At 34.0% G+C, this 19,224-nt stretch overlaps 2 protein-coding genes and 1 long non-coding RNA gene across 3 annotated transcripts in view; all 3 read left to right on the top strand.

Moving 5' to 3' along the window:
- Positions 1-4,324: 4,324 nt before the first annotated feature.
- Positions 4,325-4,811, top strand: LOC111630724 (alpha-toxin Cn12). Its single transcript, XM_023374868.1, has 2 exons — positions 4,325-4,430; positions 4,557-4,811. Exons 1-2 carry the CDS (start codon positions 4,364-4,366, stop codon positions 4,778-4,780), a joined length of 291 nt encoding a protein of 96 aa, XP_023230636.1. The 5' UTR covers positions 4,325-4,363; the 3' UTR covers positions 4,781-4,811.
- Positions 4,812-15,360: 10,549 nt separating this feature from the next.
- Positions 15,361-16,236, top strand: LOC111630749. Its single transcript, XM_023374901.1, has 3 exons — positions 15,361-15,526; positions 15,623-15,774; positions 16,042-16,236. The coding sequence occupies exons 1-3, from the start codon at positions 15,431-15,433 to the stop codon at positions 16,211-16,213; spliced, it is 420 nt and encodes a 139-aa protein (XP_023230669.1). The 5' UTR covers positions 15,361-15,430; the 3' UTR covers positions 16,214-16,236.
- A 912-nt stretch (positions 16,237-17,148) lies between these two features.
- The window catches only part of LOC111630751, a 6,330-nt gene continuing 4,254 nt past the window's right edge, over positions 17,149-19,224 (top strand). Inside the window, exon 1 of the long non-coding RNA XR_002757579.1 lies at positions 17,149-17,584. This is a non-coding gene — a long non-coding RNA (uncharacterized LOC111630751). The remainder of the gene's footprint in view (positions 17,585-19,224) is intronic.

Genomic DNA, 19,224 nt, shown 5'->3' with positions numbered 1-19,224 from the left:
TGATTGGTCGGCTGAATGACGTCAACATACTGCAAATGTTGATCGATTAGCTTAATTTATGTAAGAGTTTTGAGAGCGGGCAGACGTTATAATTATAGACATTTCATCTAAAACTCGATAAAAGGCATTTATTTATAATTTCACGAGCTCTTGTGTGTATTGACATTAATGTTAAAATTATTGCAACATTTTCAATTTTGCAATAATTTTAACATTAATGTCAAAATAACCTTGACCGCTCGGCCAAATGGCCGAGTGGTCAAGGTGGCAGCCTACCGCTCTGGGGGACCCGGGCTCGAATCCGAACGGGTCCCCAAGAATTTTTCGGGGGGTGATCCGTTCAGATATGTCGGGCCCGTCCCCCGGCAACCCCATTGTGGGCCTGGCCGAACCCATAATGGGCTTGCAAAAAGAGGCCCTCTTAGTGCCCACAGGGCGGAAAGAGTTAAAAAAAACTCTAAATATAATTCATAGTTTTTAGTGCATAATTGTTAAAACATTTTAAATAATAAGTTCTTTTTTTCTACAAATTCTCTAATCCACTGGTTTGCCTCTCAAATCAATTCCTGTGGAAACTTAAATATAGAAACCGAATATCACTTCGCTTTATATTTTTCTACGCAACACAAACAAAAATAGCTTACTATGAAAACATTACAGTACAAATGCAACATTACTTTTTCCTGGCACTTATATCGATAAACGATTTCCATGATGAAATGTGTGGAAATTCTTATTTAACATATTCGAAGGAATTTAAATACTTACAGTATTATTGATTGTTAAATAATTTATACAAGAATTCTATACTTTTAATTTGAAAAATGGTCATACAAATTTGATTAAACATATTTACAGATATATCTTTTACGTAACTGGATACATGAAATTTCTGAATTTGAAAAGTATTGTTTCTTAACACACAGATTTTGAACTGACATTCAAAAGCACAAAATATCTATCGATAGAAAAAACTGTCAATCCTAACTAAAGCATAAAAAAAAAAATTTCTGACGAGAGTAATCTATGGAGAGTACTCCTATTATTTATTCAAAATTGTTCAAAAACTTTTACATTTAATTTGTTAAGCAAGATTTGTGAAAATTTCTCTTTCAGAGGTATACAAAACTTAGCTAATTTTATTGTTTCATCTAACTATATTAAATACATGTGCAGGGCTGTGGAGTCGGAGTCGGAGTCGGAGTCGTGGAATTTTGGTGTTTTAGCCGGAGTCGGAGTCGTCAAAAAAATCCGCCGACTCCGACTCCCTTTTACTTACCAACTTGTTATGTATATGAAACGGAGTCGGAGTCGGAATCGGAGTCAGAGTCGGTAGATTTTTACGTGACTCCACAGCCCTGTGCATGTGACAAATTCAAAAAATAATCTGATTCGTCTTAATTATAAATTTCAACCTTTCTCGAACTTTTTATAAATAATATCTGTAACAAATTATAAATTTTCTGTTATTTATTATCTGTGCGCGTATATTTAAATTTAAAACACTAATCGCGCTATTAAAACGATCTATTGTATATGATTTGGTTCAGAGGTACGTAAAGATCAAGTATGAAGTTAAAATTCGTTCAAAAAAATAATCGTAGTAATTTATTAATCCGTTTTAAAATTATTTTTATAAATTTAAGAAAACATGCGAGCTAAACTTTATACTGTATTTTCACTTTATACTCACTCAATATTACAACTAAAAAAATAATCTATTTCTGCGTGACTTCGTTCTGACGACCACAAAATAGAATCGACCAGCATTTCCTATTTCGGTGGGTTGACGTCATTCAGTTGACCAATCAGCGCGTTGTGCCATCTGGATATTTAGTCGCACGTGCCTTAGACGCCATGTAAACTGTTGATTCCCCCTACCGGTGGTCTTACACACAAAAAAAGAGAAACTATAGGGCAAATATCAATAGAGAGGTTGCGGCCGACGTTTTCAACGCGAAAACCTGTACGTCGGACGTTCAGCGCCGCCTTCCTGTAAGTCTAGAAGTTTGACAATGGCATTTGGCCCATCGAGCATGATTCCATTGACGTTCCAAACGCCATTGTCAAACTTCTAGACTTACAGGAAGGCTGCGCTGAACCTCCGACGTACAGGTTTTCGCGTTGAAAACGTCGGCCGCAACGTCTGTAATGAAATTTGATATACATCTGTTCTGCATGTTCGGTTTCGATTTTCGGAAAAAGTTTTAACTTGAAAATTCAGCCGCTAGTGCGAAATTTTGCGCTCTTCAGAACGAAAAATTATATTCCTAAGATTTTTATTAGTCAGAGGACCTCATCATAAATATTTAAGCACCGAAATTCCTTAAGTGCCAAGCTGGTATCGCTGTTTTGATGATAGAATAGAACGTTAATACGTAATTTTAACACAGTTTAACACGTAAAAAAACGTTTAGGCAAGTTTCTATAATGACATAATAATTTGTATTTCTGTTATTAATTAATACGATAATGCAAAGTATTTGATTATAATTTTAAGAAAAGTATCAGACATTTTTGACAGTTAACATACAAAATGACCCAAAAGTGAGGTAAAGCTTTTTATTTGTAAAAATAATTATGAATTAATTAAAAAAACATTTTAAGAAACGTTTCTTCTGTATATGTATATTATATATTAATTCTTTCTTTCTTTCTTCTCTAATATGGAGATTCTGGCTGGATCGTGTTTTCTCCCGTACTCTTGTCCGTTATTAGACAAATCGATGTGTGCGAGCTACGTAGCGTTGGAGGGCCTGCTCGTGTTATCTAGGTGAGAGGTCTGTTTTTGCCCAATATATGGGTGTTAAAGTCTGGATGATTGCGAGGTCTATCTTCAGAGTACGGCCGAGTTCTTGTCGGGCTTCCGTATACCTTGGGCACGTCAGCCAATAATGACTAGATGTCTCCTGAGCGCCACAATGTGGACAGTCTGGTGAAGCTCGTAGGTTTCTAGAACAGAGGAACCCGTTCAGAGGGGCAGTGTCTGTTCTAAGGCGGGCCAAGAGGGTCTCTGCGTTCCGAGAAGAAGCGTGCCTGTAAGGCCAGGGAGCGAAGGGTCTGAGGTGATCTCGTCCTTTATTCCGCAAGTTTGCTGACCACAATTCTGTGATCCCTATTTTTTGTTTTTCTCTATACTCCCAAATTAAATCGCGGGCCATAAGTGACCTATGCCAAGAGCCTGCTGGGGTATCTGTGCTCTCGGCTCTGTCTGCCGCCTCGTTTATGTCTATGCCCACGTGGCCCGGGGTCCACCCGATTTCAATGGGTTTGGGATGCTGACTAATATTGTCCGCAATGTCGATAAGAATTATATTTTAATATTCATACTTAATTCTGTAATAAAATGCAGATACTATAAATGTAATTTTATTGATATATAGTGACCCAACTGTTATATCCTTTAATAGAAGCAATAAATCGTTGTATGTTTTTGTACGCCAGATGTTTATTGAAATAATTGTCATAAAGTACAGTAGATTTAAGATAATTAAATTTCGATTTACTTCAAAATCACTTTAAGTATTATTAAATTTATGAATGAGAATCTTATGAATATTCAGGCATTCATTTCGATTAGTTCGAAATAATTATATTTCAGTGTAAGTTATAAATGTGACCTTTCTGCAGACAGTACATGCATTATATCCTCGAGCTAAATAAAGCAATATTTTTTATACATTTTACAAAAGTAGTTTAAGGATTGTGTAGTTGATTTGATTGCCATTTGGATTCGTGTAATTCTCAATGGGTAGCATTCCTCACACCTCAAATCACCTCTTTATCTTCTATGACATCAATAATTTAGGTATAATTTATTACAATTCAGAGTAAATTGTTTGAGTGTTATCGCTTAAAATTTGAAAGTAGAATTGATTAAAGATTTTTCGGAAATTTAATAATTCATATATGGCATTACAGTTATATTACAAACCAGTTTCGAACGTTCGATTAGGATCGAATGGATTCACAATAAAAATGGCAATCGTCAGTGAGATTGGAAAGAACACAAAACTGATATACCACAGAGCATTGCAAACTATTATGTACATTAATCATTTTTATACACGATATTCGATAGTTACTATAGATTATAAGCTGATAGTTAACTACAAAGATGAAATTTCAGTCAGATAAAGATTCACATAATTTATCTGTTGTGAAATGTAGAATCATATTTACGATCAATGTTTATATTAAAAAACATTATAACAAATTATATTACTCCGATTAAATGATCTGTAGATAGTTACAGCTGCTGTTTTCTTACATTTATAGAATTATTATTGTTTTTCGTTCAATAAAATTAATATGGAATATGGATGTTTACGACTAGAAAACGATATAAATATGATTAATTCCGATGTACTTGAGACGAATTCCCGACATGAACTCCATATTCGTAGTTGCTCTGACAATTCTACTCTTAGGTAAGTTGATCGATAATCCTGTTAAAATTTGCTTAATTTTAAATATTTCTATCCAGAAAGTCAGATATTAGAGAATATCTAAAAGTTAATAGTTTTTTTGAAAATTTAAAACCGTATTCTATTTAGGAGTAGCAAGAAGCGAGTTGAGAGATGGTTATCCTTTAGCTTCAAATGGTTGCAAATTTGGATGCAGTGGATTAGGTGAGAACAATCCAACTTGTAATGAAGTTTGTGAAAAGAAAGCCGGAAGTGACTACGGTTATTGCTATTGGTGGACATGTTACTGCCAACATGTTGCCGAAGGTACTGTACTTTGGGGAGATTCTGGTACCGGTCCTTGCAAGAGTTAAAGATAGTCCTTCGGGCACAAGGTGTATCGAATAAAAAAATTTCACTATATGTTGCAATTGTAACATATTGTTATATTTAATATAGGAAAGCATGTATCTTCTATGAATTTATTAAATTGAAAGCATATTGAATATATCGTTATTACTGTACTTATTTACTATGTAGGCCTATATCTAGTCCGTGACAAATTATTAGGACCATATTTCAATTTCATCGTTGTAAAAGGGCCATAAAAATTACCACACCAAGAAGTAGTTGTCCTATCGCTGCGATACTTGGCATGTAGATAATATCGCGATTTACACTAGATGCGAAGGGCGTGAAAGCGAAGAGAGCAAACGAGGCGAGAGAAGCGAATTTCGTTTACACGGTAAGTGGTGGTAAGCGTGGTTGCGATTTCTCGCTGTAATCAATAGATAGCGTTTTAAAAAAAATCGTGTTTATTCTCTCTTAATTTTTAACAATGCCCCGATAGCTTCAATAACTGCATTATGCCAGGTCGTGCAAATTGAGCAAGGATACAAACGAGTACGAAGTATGCAAATATGAAGTTTTTCTTCATAAAGCAGATTATTAAAGCCAAACGAACTGCCGAATTATCGAACCATAAGCTTGATGCCGCTATTAAAATTATACTTTCTATTTGCAAAATTTAACTTTAACACAAAATAAGAAAAAAGTGAATTTTTAAAAAATTTTAGAAATTTTCGGGGTTAAAACAGCCGGGATCCCGTTGGAGAAACCCTAGTACTGCAGTTACCACGTTAACGTTATTTTTGTTTACTGTGTTGTGTAGGCTTATCGAAATTAAATACCCGTATAATTTTCAACACGAATCTTTTTTTTTCGTGCTGTGAGTCGTAAACTTTAGTTGAGATGAAACGTTTTCATTGGCTTGTGCTTGTCAACGCGCGCCCCAGCTATCGCGTACTCCCATTGGCTTGTGCTTGCCAATGGGCTTAGCTGTGGCTTAAGTCTCACGCAGATGTGACAATGCGCGAAGCACCCCCTATGCTTCCGCACCACGGAACCGAAGAGTCGACATCGCATCAGCGATGATTAAGTCGTCAGGTCTGACTAGAGGATTTGATCCCGGGATCTCGAAAATCGGGATCCCGAGATCCCGACTACTTTTCAGTCCCAAAATTTTCGGGATTAAGTTTTACTAATCCCGAGATTTTCGGGATTGACATCATTTTAAAAAAGTTGCAAAATAGACTGCATGAAGCAAAACGTTCAGTGCCAGTGCTTTTACAGAATTGCTTGCCTATCATTTTAATATAAAATATGAGAAATTTTATTCCAAGCAAGCAGCAGAAATTAAACTAGCGGGCTTGCGATGCTTGCTTGGAATAAAACTTCTTGTATTTTGAACTAAAATGATAGGCAAGCAGTTCTCACTGGGTTACTTGGTAATATACTTCATTTTTGTATTTTTGAATTTTCGCGGGCGCCAATCGATTTTCTGGCGCAGTCAAGAGCATTACTCAGTGCGTTTTACCTGTCAATGTGTCAGCCATCTTGTTTTGCCAGTGTGGTTAATATAGACCCGACGCCTCTCGCTTAGGGGGGTCGATCTTAGGTGAAAAGGTTACGACCCTCGCCTTGCCCGTGATCTGTCAGGATGATGCGAGAAAGTCTTTTTACGTTTGGGAGTAGTGGTTTGCTGGATGCTGAGAGACTCACACAGAGACCGAATTTACAAAATTAACGTGTTTATTTTTAGAAAGGCATGCTTACAATGGTCGAAACAATCGGGATTGTAGCCTTTACTCCTACAATCCCGATCTGTGTCGACCGGACTGTTTTCTTCCAACCTCCCTGTGTCCTCGAAGCTATAACTAAAACGGGCTTATAAGTATTTACTAACGATTTCTCCAACTTCCATCAAACCTAAACGCGTTTTCTCAGCAGCTGCATATATGTGCAACAAATTGAGAAGCAGACTTGGTGATGAGACACTGGATGCGTTGTTATTTCTCAGATCATATTTTCGTAATTCAAATTAGAATGTTCCTATTAGATTAGTTTTCTTTATATTTAAGAAATATGTGACTGATTAATATTATTTTTAAATACTTTTTGCTAAGAAACTTATCTTACTACCTACTTACTAGGTTGCTATATGAAAGTAGTCTATTTAGTCGATGTTAAGAGAGATTTTTGTTAATTTTCAACGTTCATTTGCACAGTTTGTTACACAAAGGTTTTTTCAATTTATGTGAGTTTAAAGAGATCTCAGTGATGCTTAAAAAAGAATAAATTTAACATGAAGACTGAGTGATTTTAAGTCTGGTTAGTCTGACTCTGAGTCTGATTAGTTAGAGTGATTAAATTAGCTAGGTGTATACTGTAAAATATATTGATTTTTGTCTAAACTTTGATTTGTTGATTTCTGTAAGATTTTCTTATTTTTTATTAACCCTCAATACCGAAATATTCCCGGGATCCCGGGATTGACTAAGTATAATCCCGAAATCCCGGGATTAGAAATAAGGACCGGGATCGAATTCCCTAGGTCTGACACTACTGTGTCTTTGAGGACAGACATTCTCATGTAAACACAAAGGATGAATATAGAACTTTATAATAAACAGATAATCAATCACTCCTTGACCCAGTTGTTCTACCTGGATACCGATTTCCTATAATTTGGCAACACGAAAAGTTATTTCTTTTCCTTCCTATTTGTTTGCAAAGAATAATACAAAACAATAGAAGGGAATAGATTACTGATTTATCATGATATCGTATAATAATAAGTTTATCAAAAATAGTAACAAAATAAAGTATAAATGTTTTTTTCCAATGTTTTATAGGATAAACTTGTTCCAAAACGATAAAGCCATTTCTGCTTCAACGGTTAAATTGCAAAATAATATTTGCAATCAATATGCAAAATAACACAGAGTTCACAATAGTATAAAATAGAGGACAGTAGTAGCTTAGCTAAAGATAAATTTCTAAAAAATATAAAATTGTAGTTTCAGAATTCGTGATAAATTAAAAGTTTCATCATAGGAAAAGGAAAATCGTTCTCATGTGCAAATTACGTAATCTATAATAGAGAATATAGAAGAAAATGGTGAATTAGAAGATCCTTTGCACTGAATCTCGTCAAAATTAGTAATTTTCAAAAAATTTTAACAATTTTACAATTAGTCTAAGGCAAGCATTTCATCTGGTCACGAATGTGTGAAAGTCGACATTACAGAGAATTATGAAATTATCTAATCGTCTACAAAATATAAAAGTAAAACTAATTTTACTCATACATGAGCCACAAACAGAAGCATTTGGCGTGGACTAAATATCACACGACATGGACTGACAAATGGCAAGTACAGTAGAGCGTCGATTATCCGAAAGTCAATCATCTGAAAGAATTCCAGTCCGCAAATTTAAATTTTCGCCAGTGCTGTGGCGCTGTAATCTTTGCCTATGTCTTGGGCTACTCAAATATTTTACGTTTTTGATACTAAATTAACTTCTGAAGTATAATTTTTTATTGTTTTTATATTTTTCAATATATTTAATTTGTTCGTAAAAAATAAAAAATTAATTTTTAACGATACAATAGTCTTTGTTAGGCTTAACATCGACGAAAATTTAACGTGAAGCGACACGCAACGGAGAAAAATGTCAAGATGGAATAAATTAATATATTTTTTCGTACATAATCGGTTATCCGAAACATCGATCTTCCGAACAACTGTAGTCCGTAAATGATTCGGATAATCGACGCTCTACTGTAGTTATATGAAGTGATAGAAAAAATTCAACACGGATGGGCCAGATGCTGCAGAAGCTATTGGCCCAATACTAGAAAAATGAATTATTTCACTCAACATGGCAGTTATGTGTGGAAGTGTTATGGTACGGTATGCATTTGGATAAAGTGGTAGACAACTCTAGCTTTTATCTTTGGATGTATTAATGCTGTAGTATATTAGCAAGTACTAGATATGTCCCTAACGCCATTTGTAGAAAAAGGAAAGGATCTGTAGAAAAGGAGAAAATTTACGACATATGTATCTGCAATTTACGAAGTTTATCGTAACCCGATTTTCGATTTACGACAAGATATCATTGATCCGATTTCGAGACTAGTGTTTTGTCTAATAAGAATATAGTCCGGGAACTTCTAAATGGCACATATTGTCCCTGACGTCAGTTTCGGTGGTAAAATAGAAGAGAGAAAAAGAAGGCATCACTTTCCTTCTATTAAAATTCTGGCGTTGATGGAGGGAGTCGAGTGAAAAACAATAATAATTTACAAGGATTAATAGATAAAACTACTAACTCTTGTGGAAAGGGTAATTGTTAGAGAATAATCTCTGTATAATTGATTATAACAGTTCTGTTTATAATTTTAACACGATTAAGAAAATTGTATGCTATGTGTTGGGGGTCGGTTGTTTTTGCATGTGCGAAAACCTAACGACCTGGGCCCGATCAGGTTACACCTACGTGTGGGCGCGAGATTTGGGGACATCTTTTGTTCGGGTCAGTTAGACGAGCAGGATGTGACCGGAGTCCAGTCCGTTATAATCAACCAACCTGAAATTCTTTGTTAGAGATTAAAAGGGAATTTCACGATTAGAGATCTTTACACTCTAAGATCCTAACACTAAGAATGACGTGTACGCCTTTTCAAATGAGGTTTCAGTTCCTCAATTAAACTTAGTTGTGTCTTTCGAAATTCGATAATATCGGATTAATTACGTTAACAAAATGTGTTCGATCGACAGACGGGGTAAATGACAAATATTCGATAAACGGTGTAATTTATCGATCGAAAAAGCTAAATACAGTTCTTACAAGACAGCTTGAATTTTCTTGACATATTCACAATAAACAAATAAAATTGTATGTAGCGCCATCTGTTACGAAATTTTCTTACTAAAACTTTTTATGTTATTAATTATTATAAAATGACAAAAGGCTTAATTTTGAAAATGAGAATGAGTTTTATAAAAAAATTGTAAATGATAGTAACGAGTAAAATCTTCATTAAGAGTCTACCCCACTCTAAGATATAATATAATGACCTCCCTCTACCATCATCACCTTGACTTTTAACCAAAATTTAATATCATCAATGCTCCTTATATTCAAGTTCAAAGTTCGTTTCTTAACCCTCCCCTCTCCCCCGCGTGGTGTAAATCAGCTGAGTATTTACATTAATGTGATGTGGTTTTCACAGAAATACACAGAATGAAGTGGCATTTTTGTGGTGTAATTTTAATTTTAATTACACGAGAATAAGGTCTGAATATCGCGAGATAAAAATTTCCCAGAATCGCGTTAATTGTATTTGTTTGACTGAAAGTGTGGACTACTTACAGCAATTATTAAAGCTTAAAAGTAACTGGTATATCAGTAGTAACTAAATAGAAACAAGATGATATAGTACTAATTACGTGCATTAACTCGGCGCATTTGTTGAATAATACAGAATATTTTTCAGTCGTTATACATTCTCCACATGCTTTAGTGTTTATTACCTTCCAGATGTTTTGTATACACAACAAGGAAAAGTATTGAAATCGTGTTAAATTTGACCCTCCAAGTTTTTTTTTAATTACAAATCTCCACGTTTTCATACCCTCTGAACCCAAGAAAGAAAAAAAGGCAATTGGGCATGTTGGTTTATATATTGACGATATTAAAGTTTGGTAGTAAAAGGTCGAGCGGGTAGGGAGATAGAGGGGATCGTGTGTGTGGCGGTCGAATAATTGTAACCTAGCGTTGCATCGGAAAATCCAGATGGAGCTATTAAAACAGGTGCAGTTCGTCAGCCATATTCTTCTTCTGTCTCTCGGCTACCCTACTCAAGACAAGTGAATGTTTTTTACCGACGCATGCTAGTAACCGATCGAACTTTACTCAATAAGTGTAAAACAAAATCTTATACGTGATTGTAAATAAATTTTTATGGTGAGATACAGTAGAACGTCGTTTATCCGAATAAATTGGGAACTGGGGTTGTTCGGATAACTTATTTTTCGGATAACCGATTATGTACGAAAAATACATTAACCTATCCCGTGTTGAAATTTTTCTCCGTTGCATGTCGCTTCGCGGTGAATTTTCGTCGATGTTAAGCCTAACGTAAACTTTTTAAAATAATAATCGTGGCTATTGTATCGTTAAAAATTATTCCTTTATTTTTTACAAAATAAATATATTGAAAAATATAAAAACAAAAAAAATCATACTTTAGAAGTTATCTAGTATCAAAGACGTTCGATTCAGCATGACACACAGTCCTCAAAAAAACACCACACAAAAGTGACAGTGCTGCCAGCTAAAACACACACGAACATAAAAAATATTGGAGTAGCCTAAGATATAGCCAAAGATTGCAGCGCCACAGCACTAGCGAAAATTTAGATTTGCCGACTGGAATGCTTTCGGATAACCGACGTTTCGGACAATCGACTTTCGGATAAACGACGCTCTACTGTATTAAGCTTCGGTTATTTTATAAATCAACGAACACTCAAGTGGTGCATCAACCACTACAGTGTGTATCTCCAGTAGGGTCAAACTTAATATGGATTTTACTCGTTATTAACATTTATACTCTTTTATAAGAATCCCTACCTTATCCCAACCCACAAAATCACGCTTTTTGCCATTTTATAGTAATTAATAATATAAATTTTTTAAATAAAATTCCATAACAGATGGCGCCACACACAATTTTATTAAGTTATATTGTAATTAAAATTATAAAACTTGTTTTCTAAATAAGATCGTAAGGCTTGGTAAAGGCAAGCCATCAAGTAAGCGAAAGAACGAACGAACAAACAGCTTAACAATGCGAACCTTACTATACTGGAAGTAGAAATTTTCCTGTCAATAATAACAGAATATTTGTTTTTGAGAAAGTAGAGATTGAAAAATGGAGAAGAGATTCAAGCCGAGCTCGACTTTGTGAGGCTGTTTCTGCAGCCCTTGACAAAGCCATCCTTACTCGATGTTGCTCAAGTCCTACTTTACTGCTTTCGAGGGTCTCGGTTGTTCTTATTCTTTTAGATCAGGGCTTCTTAAACTTTTTTTTATTCACGACCTCATTTATGATTGTGATTTTTTTCGCGACTCAAAAAAAATATATAAAATAAAGATATATACAAATTTGCAAAAACAATAATGNCCACACAAAAGTGACAGTGCTGCCAGCTAAAACACACACGAACATAAAAAATATTGGAGTAGCCTAAGATATAGCCAAAGATTGCAGCGCCACAGCACTAGCGAAAATTTAGATTTGCCGACTGGAATGCTTTCGGATAACCGACGTTTCGGACAATCGACTTTCGGATAAACGACGCTCTACTGTATTAAGCTTCGGTTATTTTATAAATCAACGAACACTCAAGTGGTGCATCAACCACTACAGTGTGTATCTCCAGTAGGGTCAAACTTAATATGGATTTTACTCGTTATTAACATTTATACTCTTTTATAAGAATCCCTACCTTATCCCAACCCACAAAATCACGCTTTTTGCTATTTTATAGTAATTAATAATATAAATTTTTTAAATAAAATTCCATAACAGATGGCGCCACACACAATTTTATTAAGTTATATTGTAATTAAAATTATAAAACTTGTTTTCTAAATAAGATCGTAAGGCTTGGTAAAGGCAAGCCATCAAGTAAGCGAAAGAACGAACGAACAAACAGCTTAACAATGCGAACCTTACTATACTGGAAGTAGAAATTTTCCTGTCAATAATAACAGAATATTTGTTTTTGAGAAAGTAGAGATTGAAAAATGGAGAAGAGATTCAAGCCGAGCTCGACTTTGTGAGGCTGTTTCTGCAGCCCTTGACAAAGCCATCCTTACTCGATGTTGCTCAAGTCCTACTTTACTGCTTTCGAGGGTCTCGGTTGTTCTTATTCTTTTAGATCAGGGCTTCTTAAACTTTTTTTTATTCACGACCTCATTTATGATTGTGATTTTTTTCGCGACTCAAAAAAAATATATAAAATAAAGATATATACAAATTTGCAAAAACAATAATGGTGTACTACCACAGTTCACTCTTGTGTTACAATAGAACAGAGACAACTGAATACACTGAAAAGCGACAATAATACACCAGTTCACACTATAATCAGTGTTGCTGAATCGTTGTCTCGATACACCAGAAGCTCAACTCACGAAACCTATGACACAAAGCGTGCCATTTTCAAACTCTCACAAATTATTTTTAATATTTTGCACTAGCTTACCCGTCGCGCAATGCTGCGATCTCAGAAGAAAGGAAATTCAAGCAAACTCGTTATGATAAAATTCAATTTACATTTTATTATTTTTATTGAAACTTATTATTATTATTCATTTTCATCGGGAAAACATTTCAAAGTGTCGTTTCAATTCTATTTATTTATTGGAGTGTTTGTGGATACACGATATTTTTTGTTTTTCCGTCTGGAGCGTACACGAATAAATCGGAAGGTTTTTCGATGCGTGAGCCGGCCACATACAGTTGTCCATGCGAGAAGCACGGATTCTCCAAATTTAGCTCACACACTCACTGCGATTGTCAGAAGTGCGATATTCCCCATTTTTATATATATTTTTAAATCCTTTATAATTTTTATTATTTAATTGCTCCTTCCTCTCTTCCTTGGCATGTTGTGAAATTTCTGATAGTTGGATAATAAACCGTTTTATTGTAATTTGTCTTTTGAAATTATTAGATGATATTAAAATTTGGAAAAGGGGATCCCTAGATCGGTAAAATAGGCGAATTTCCTTCTACAACTTCGGTTGTTGTTCGGTATAAAGTTTTAACAAAGTTCGAGCGAATACGTAATTAGCAAAATAAAGTTGAAATAAAGTGATTAAACAAACATTATTACGAATATCGTAAATAACAGTTCACAAATGCATATATAGAAATATTTTTTGAAGGGGGAAATGGTCTTCACAATTTAAAATGGATCGAACACACTGTGCTCAAATGCTCGTGTAAACGCGCGCCATCTATCGTAGGATAAATGTACTATGCCAAAAACCTTCGCGGGAGTGTATTAAGAAACTTTCCGAAGTTTTATGGCAATCGTACTATGCCACAAACCTTTGCCGGAGTATATTAAACAACTTCCCAAAGTTTCACGGCAATCGGATAAACGGTGCGATAATGCATGGACACACACACACACACACACACACACATACATTCATTTTTATATATATAGATTAAAATCTGACGACCCCAAGATTTCGCTAAGCGACCCAAAATGGGGTCGCGATTCATAGTTTAAGAAGCCCTGTTTTAGATCTAAAAGTTAGCTGACCTCTTACACTTTCCCCTAGGCATTTTTTTCTTTTTTCCACAAAATAACACGTCTGTAACGCTTGAATAGGGTCCAGTTATCCTTAAAAGACCTCCCGGAAGGCATGATTCTCCGCGTAACGACCATCATAAACGCATACAACATACTACTATTACATGGCAATTATTTTACATTTTATCATAGCTTAGAAACTCATGCCCAACTAGCCGATCCAAGACAAGACATATTAATTCTAATTCATTCTGGCAGAATTTAAATTTTTAAATAGCAAAATATTGAACTGATTTAAATTATATAAGTCTATATTAATATCAGGAATCACGGCAGCGACTCCCCGCCAAGTACAAAATTTACTGACTGACTATATATACAGGAAGAGTTGCCTATTTTTGGGATCGATTTTTCGCCTCTCAAAAACCCTGAAGTAATTTCGAATATCTTCCTTGGATTGTATGCAAAACTTTCAAAATTTTCTATATAGCGGTTGAATAATACAAGCAATTGAAAAGTGCAAAAATCACCAGAATGCTATATATTTTCTTTTTTTTCAACTGGCACTGCAGACGTTTATGGAGAAAAAAACTACTAAGTCTAGAAAGCTTTACTCTAGATTATAGTAAACATCTTAGATGTGAAAACCTCTCCGAAAAACCTAAGAGCATGTTTTCAAACCCACTGTTGGCTGTGCGTGCATTACACGCACAGCCAACATTCCTTTCACGGTTCCTTTCACATCACGATTCCTTTCACGGTTGCTTTAAAGTGTATATAAAGTGATAATAATTCAAAATGCTTATAATGAAATAAACTTTGGAATAATTTTCAATGAAATAAATCCGCAATGAACCACCAATGTGGGTTTGAAAACCGAAATATTGTTTTATTAAAAATGACATTGGTAACGATACCGATACTGTACAATAAAAAGCTTTTGACGTTCCCATATCACGACTTTCCATTGCGAAATAATTACGAATTTAAAACGTAATGATTGAATAAAGTTTTATAATTTGTTATGTTTCGTGTACAAATAATATAAACTAGTAATAATTTAAAAATAATTGATCATTAAACCGTCAGTTGCTTCATATTTATCGATTTTGAAGGAACGATAAAATCGAATTATTTGAAATATTATAAATACCTAAATTATTTATTATTTTAAAATGAAATTATAAAAATAATTTTCGTGAAAATTGATCTCAAGTAGATAAATTTTTATTAAAAACCCTTGTAATCTGCATAATTATCACCAAAGAGAAGGTAAAAAGGTAAGACGAGGTAAAGAGCAAAAGACGAGTCTGGAGATTTTAATTGACAAAAATTTTAATGGATTTTAATATGGACGACTTAATGGAATATCTTATTATTTTATTGGAAATATTATATTTTTTCCTATTTAATTCTAACGATTCCTTATTAAATGTAAGTATCAAGAAGTGCAGTTTAAGTGGAAATATTGAAATTCTTTATTTGGTTTAGAATAAAATAATTATTTTAATATTATTTCCTTGGTTTCAGCTCTTGGTGTTGTTATCCCTTGGAGTATTGAACTTAGTAATGATGGAAGACGTTTATACCGATCCAGAGAAAGTAGAATTTGTTCGTATACTGCTGTTTAACTTCTTTGTCATTACCTTTCTGACGATTTCAGTAACTATGAAAGAGATAATGTAAGTGCTGCTTACTTATACATTGATTACTCGTTCATTACAGTCGACCCCCTTATAATACTGTTGATTTTTCCGTTTTATATGAATTCCATGTTGTACGAGTCGCTTAATTTTACAAATACATGTGCCGGGCTGTGAACGGCTCACGTATTTGTAAAATCTAAGTGACTCGTACAACATGGAATTCATATAAAACGGAAAAATCAACAGTGTTATAGGGGGGTTGACTTATTTTTTTGTATATTAATACAAACTTTTTCGTTGTAGAACATTTTATTATAGTGACTCTCTTCGATGGTACGACCCGGAAAACGTCACATTTGTTATTGTTCAAACTGGATTGTTTCACATCTGGGCCCATTGGACGGACAAATTCGTTACGAAATTTCTATCAGACTGGAATTTTGAACTGGCGTTGACATTCGTCAAAAAAATTTGATTTTAAGAAATTTTACAATACAAAGAACTACCGACAAGCCTTTACCTAAAATGGACAGAAATTCTAATTTGATTATAAATTCAATTTAAATATTCATTTTATTATTTAATCCTGTGACAGGTGATTTTCGAGTGACGAAGTGTGGCGTATTCGTACGAAGTGTTGAATAGTTTTAATTTTATTGCATTTAATGCTAAGTTGTAATCAAGTAAAATGAAATGTTTTTATTGTTTGTTATTAAATTTATATATTTGTATACAATTAAAGTTATAATATATACAATTAAAAAATATATATAAAACATCAAGAGTATACTTGTTTATACAAAAGGTAGGCAAAGTTTAATATTTAAAAAAAAAAAAAAAAATATTTAACTTTGCCTACTTTTCCTATGAGGTCTCACGAACAATGTAATTCTTTTAATTATCATTTAATATTTTTTTATGGGGATGAGTCTTTGTTAGAATCAGTGAAGTGCATCAGTATCGTTGGATATAATAGGAATATATAGAGATTACTTATCTCTTATTTGATACGTAATCTCTATATAACTATTAGAAAGTAATTAAAGTTTACCAGAAACTTAAAATGGTATTTTCTAAAATAACTCATAGTGTGAGACGTTAACTGTTAGGAGAGACCAAACTGTTAGGAGTTGAAAGTTCTGGTCAGTATAAATAATAATGAAGGAAAATAAATAGTAACACTCGTAGATATGTATGTGTCACTCGGAGAGATCGACTATAATTTAATAATTTTAACCTTCGCAATTGTTACTTTTTGTCCGAGTAACACTGGGCTCATCTGCTGGTTCTAGTATCAATCACATTTGTAAGTAGTCCTCATAACATGCACTTTTTCTATAGGAATATCGCTTATCAATACAACTCCTCGATGTAAAAGAAAATGGAAGACTGAACTCTTCTGTGCGCATTGAAACTCCTTCTAAAGCGTCAATTGGAAACATTTAAATACTTTTTTTTAAAAAAAATTTCTGCTTACAATATTATAGAAACTTTTAAAAAAAAGCCGTATTAATTAATAATCCGTATAATTGATTTAAAATATATTTCTTCAGACTTTAATAATTAAACTTTATCGTTCCAACAATGATTTTTATGGTTATTGTTTAACAATACTTCACCAAAAACAATGGAAATGAATTAAGTATTGCCACAGATTTATATGACGATTAATTTGCATTCTATAATATCGAATTTCGGATAGCTGAAGAGTTTCCATCGTAAAATTTCGAATGGCGTTTCATTCCCAGAATGTATTTAACGTAGGACCCAGAAACCGAAATCTGAAGACCCCTTCACGAATGGAAAAATTCTGCACTTGAGTTCCCGCGAGCATGCCTCCGAGGTGGTAAGTATTTAACGTGGGACCCGGGGACCGAAGACCATTTTATGAACGGGGATATTACGGGATCAGCATTCTAACGATCAGATTGCTCGCGGTTTCTTCTATTTCACTACAACACATCCTTACACACACCCCTCACGATAACATCTACAATTGAATCACTAGCTCATTTCTTCAGTGCACGCATTTATTTACATATCTCGCATCGTCGCTGTACACAACTCCGTCACTTAACATCTACACTGCTTCCCAAAATCCAATCCCTAAGTCCTCGTCCTGGAAAGTGGAAATGTCACTCGATGAATTCGACTGGCAGCTTAAGGGGATCTGGTACACTAGATATTTACATTATGGCGTTTTCATAAGCTTTCCTGTAAAATTTTCTGAAAAGTGATATAGGGAATATTTTATAGAATTGCTAAAACTTGATATAGATATTTTTAAGTATACGTTGAAAAGCACTCATATTTTATTTAAACTGTCTCACAAAGATAGAGGAAATTAGTACTTATTATTTAATTAACATCTAATTATCAAAACTTATTTTTCCTAAATATTTTTATATACTAACACCAATGATACCATACCGATACCAATATCTATCGCAAGTTTCCCAGCATATCATTATTGGTACGTTTTACAAAGCGATCTTTTTTATTTATATATTTAGATATATATATTATAGATATGTTTATCCTTCAAATTCTTTTGCCACGGTGGGCATTCGACCAGGACCATGGACAAACTGTGCTGTAATACGAACCCATAAATAAGGCCATCCGGTATAGACTCACTCTCTCTTCTCTCTCTACTATATATATAGCGATAACTTGCAATGTTTTCTATATTACTTTCTATTTCAGAAACAATTGTATAAAAATACAGCCTCTGTAAAAATCATTATGCTTAAATTCTCAATATAACGAATACTCACTTCGGTGTTAGATCCAATACAACAGTTGCATTGTTAGGATGAGCCATTTTGAATGTTTCAGAAAAATGATATGCCGAGAGAGACAAAACATAAATTATACAAGCCAGGTATTCATACCAGAATGGCTCATAACGTAATGGATCTTTTCCGGCTCTGTTATGTATAACATAGGGCTGGGAAAGTAAAATGGCGATCGATCAAAAAATGATTCCCAAGATTTTTACATTTTTAGACTCAATCGAACTTAAAACGTTTATGAATGAAAAATATTCGGAATTTTCTTTCTGTATACAGTATATGGATGTTAGTTGTGTGAGTAAAAATCCAGTCGTTTAGACTCCATATCATTGCTATCATTGTCAATATTTAATAATACTATCTGACTCCTTGTCATTCTATATTTACCCATTCTGTAAGTCATTATCTGCCTGTAAATATAATTCAAAATCAGTGGCGGCCTTAGGGGGTGGCGAGCAGGGCAATGGCCCGGGGCCTCGCGCAACAACCAAGTAGAAAAAAGTTGATATTTAAAACTTTTTATTTTATCCTTGGCTATTAGTTATAACAATAAAATAAATTTAATTTATAATACAGTATATATTAATATTAATAAGTGCCTACTATTTCAATTCACATACTTTGCACAAAGGACAAGGGCCTCGCAAAGATCTGCCGCCCAGAGCCTCGCAATGGATAAGGCCGCCGCTGC

This window comes from Centruroides sculpturatus, unplaced genomic scaffold, assembly GCF_000671375.1.
Source record: "Centruroides sculpturatus isolate CEXI.00-Female unplaced genomic scaffold, Cexi_2.0 scaffold444, whole genome shotgun sequence".
NCBI classification, from domain to species: Eukaryota; Metazoa; Arthropoda; class Arachnida; order Scorpiones; family Buthidae; genus Centruroides; species Centruroides sculpturatus.
This window is presented reverse-complemented; position numbering and strand designations above follow the sequence as displayed.

What these genes read in the sequence shown, in the direction of transcription:
- LOC111630724 (XM_023374868.1), top strand. Translation starts at nt 4,364, where the DNA reads ATGTACTTGAGACGAATTCCCGACATGAACTCCATATTCGTAGTTGCT. An exon ending in TCTGACAATTCTACTCTTAG is followed by an intron (nt 4,431 to 4,556) that starts GTAAGTTGATCG and finishes TATTCTATTTAG; the next exon opens with GAGTAGCAAGAAGCGAGTTG.
- LOC111630749 (XM_023374901.1), top strand. Translation starts at nt 15,431, where the DNA reads ATGGATTTTAATATGGACGACTTAATGGAATATCTTATTATTTTATTG. An exon ending in CTAACGATTCCTTATTAAAT is followed by an intron (nt 15,527 to 15,622) that starts GTAAGTATCAAG and finishes CCTTGGTTTCAG; the next exon opens with CTCTTGGTGTTGTTATCCCT. An exon ending in GTAACTATGAAAGAGATAAT is followed by an intron (nt 15,775 to 16,041) that starts GTAAGTGCTGCT and finishes TTTTCGTTGTAG; the next exon opens with AACATTTTATTATAGTGACT.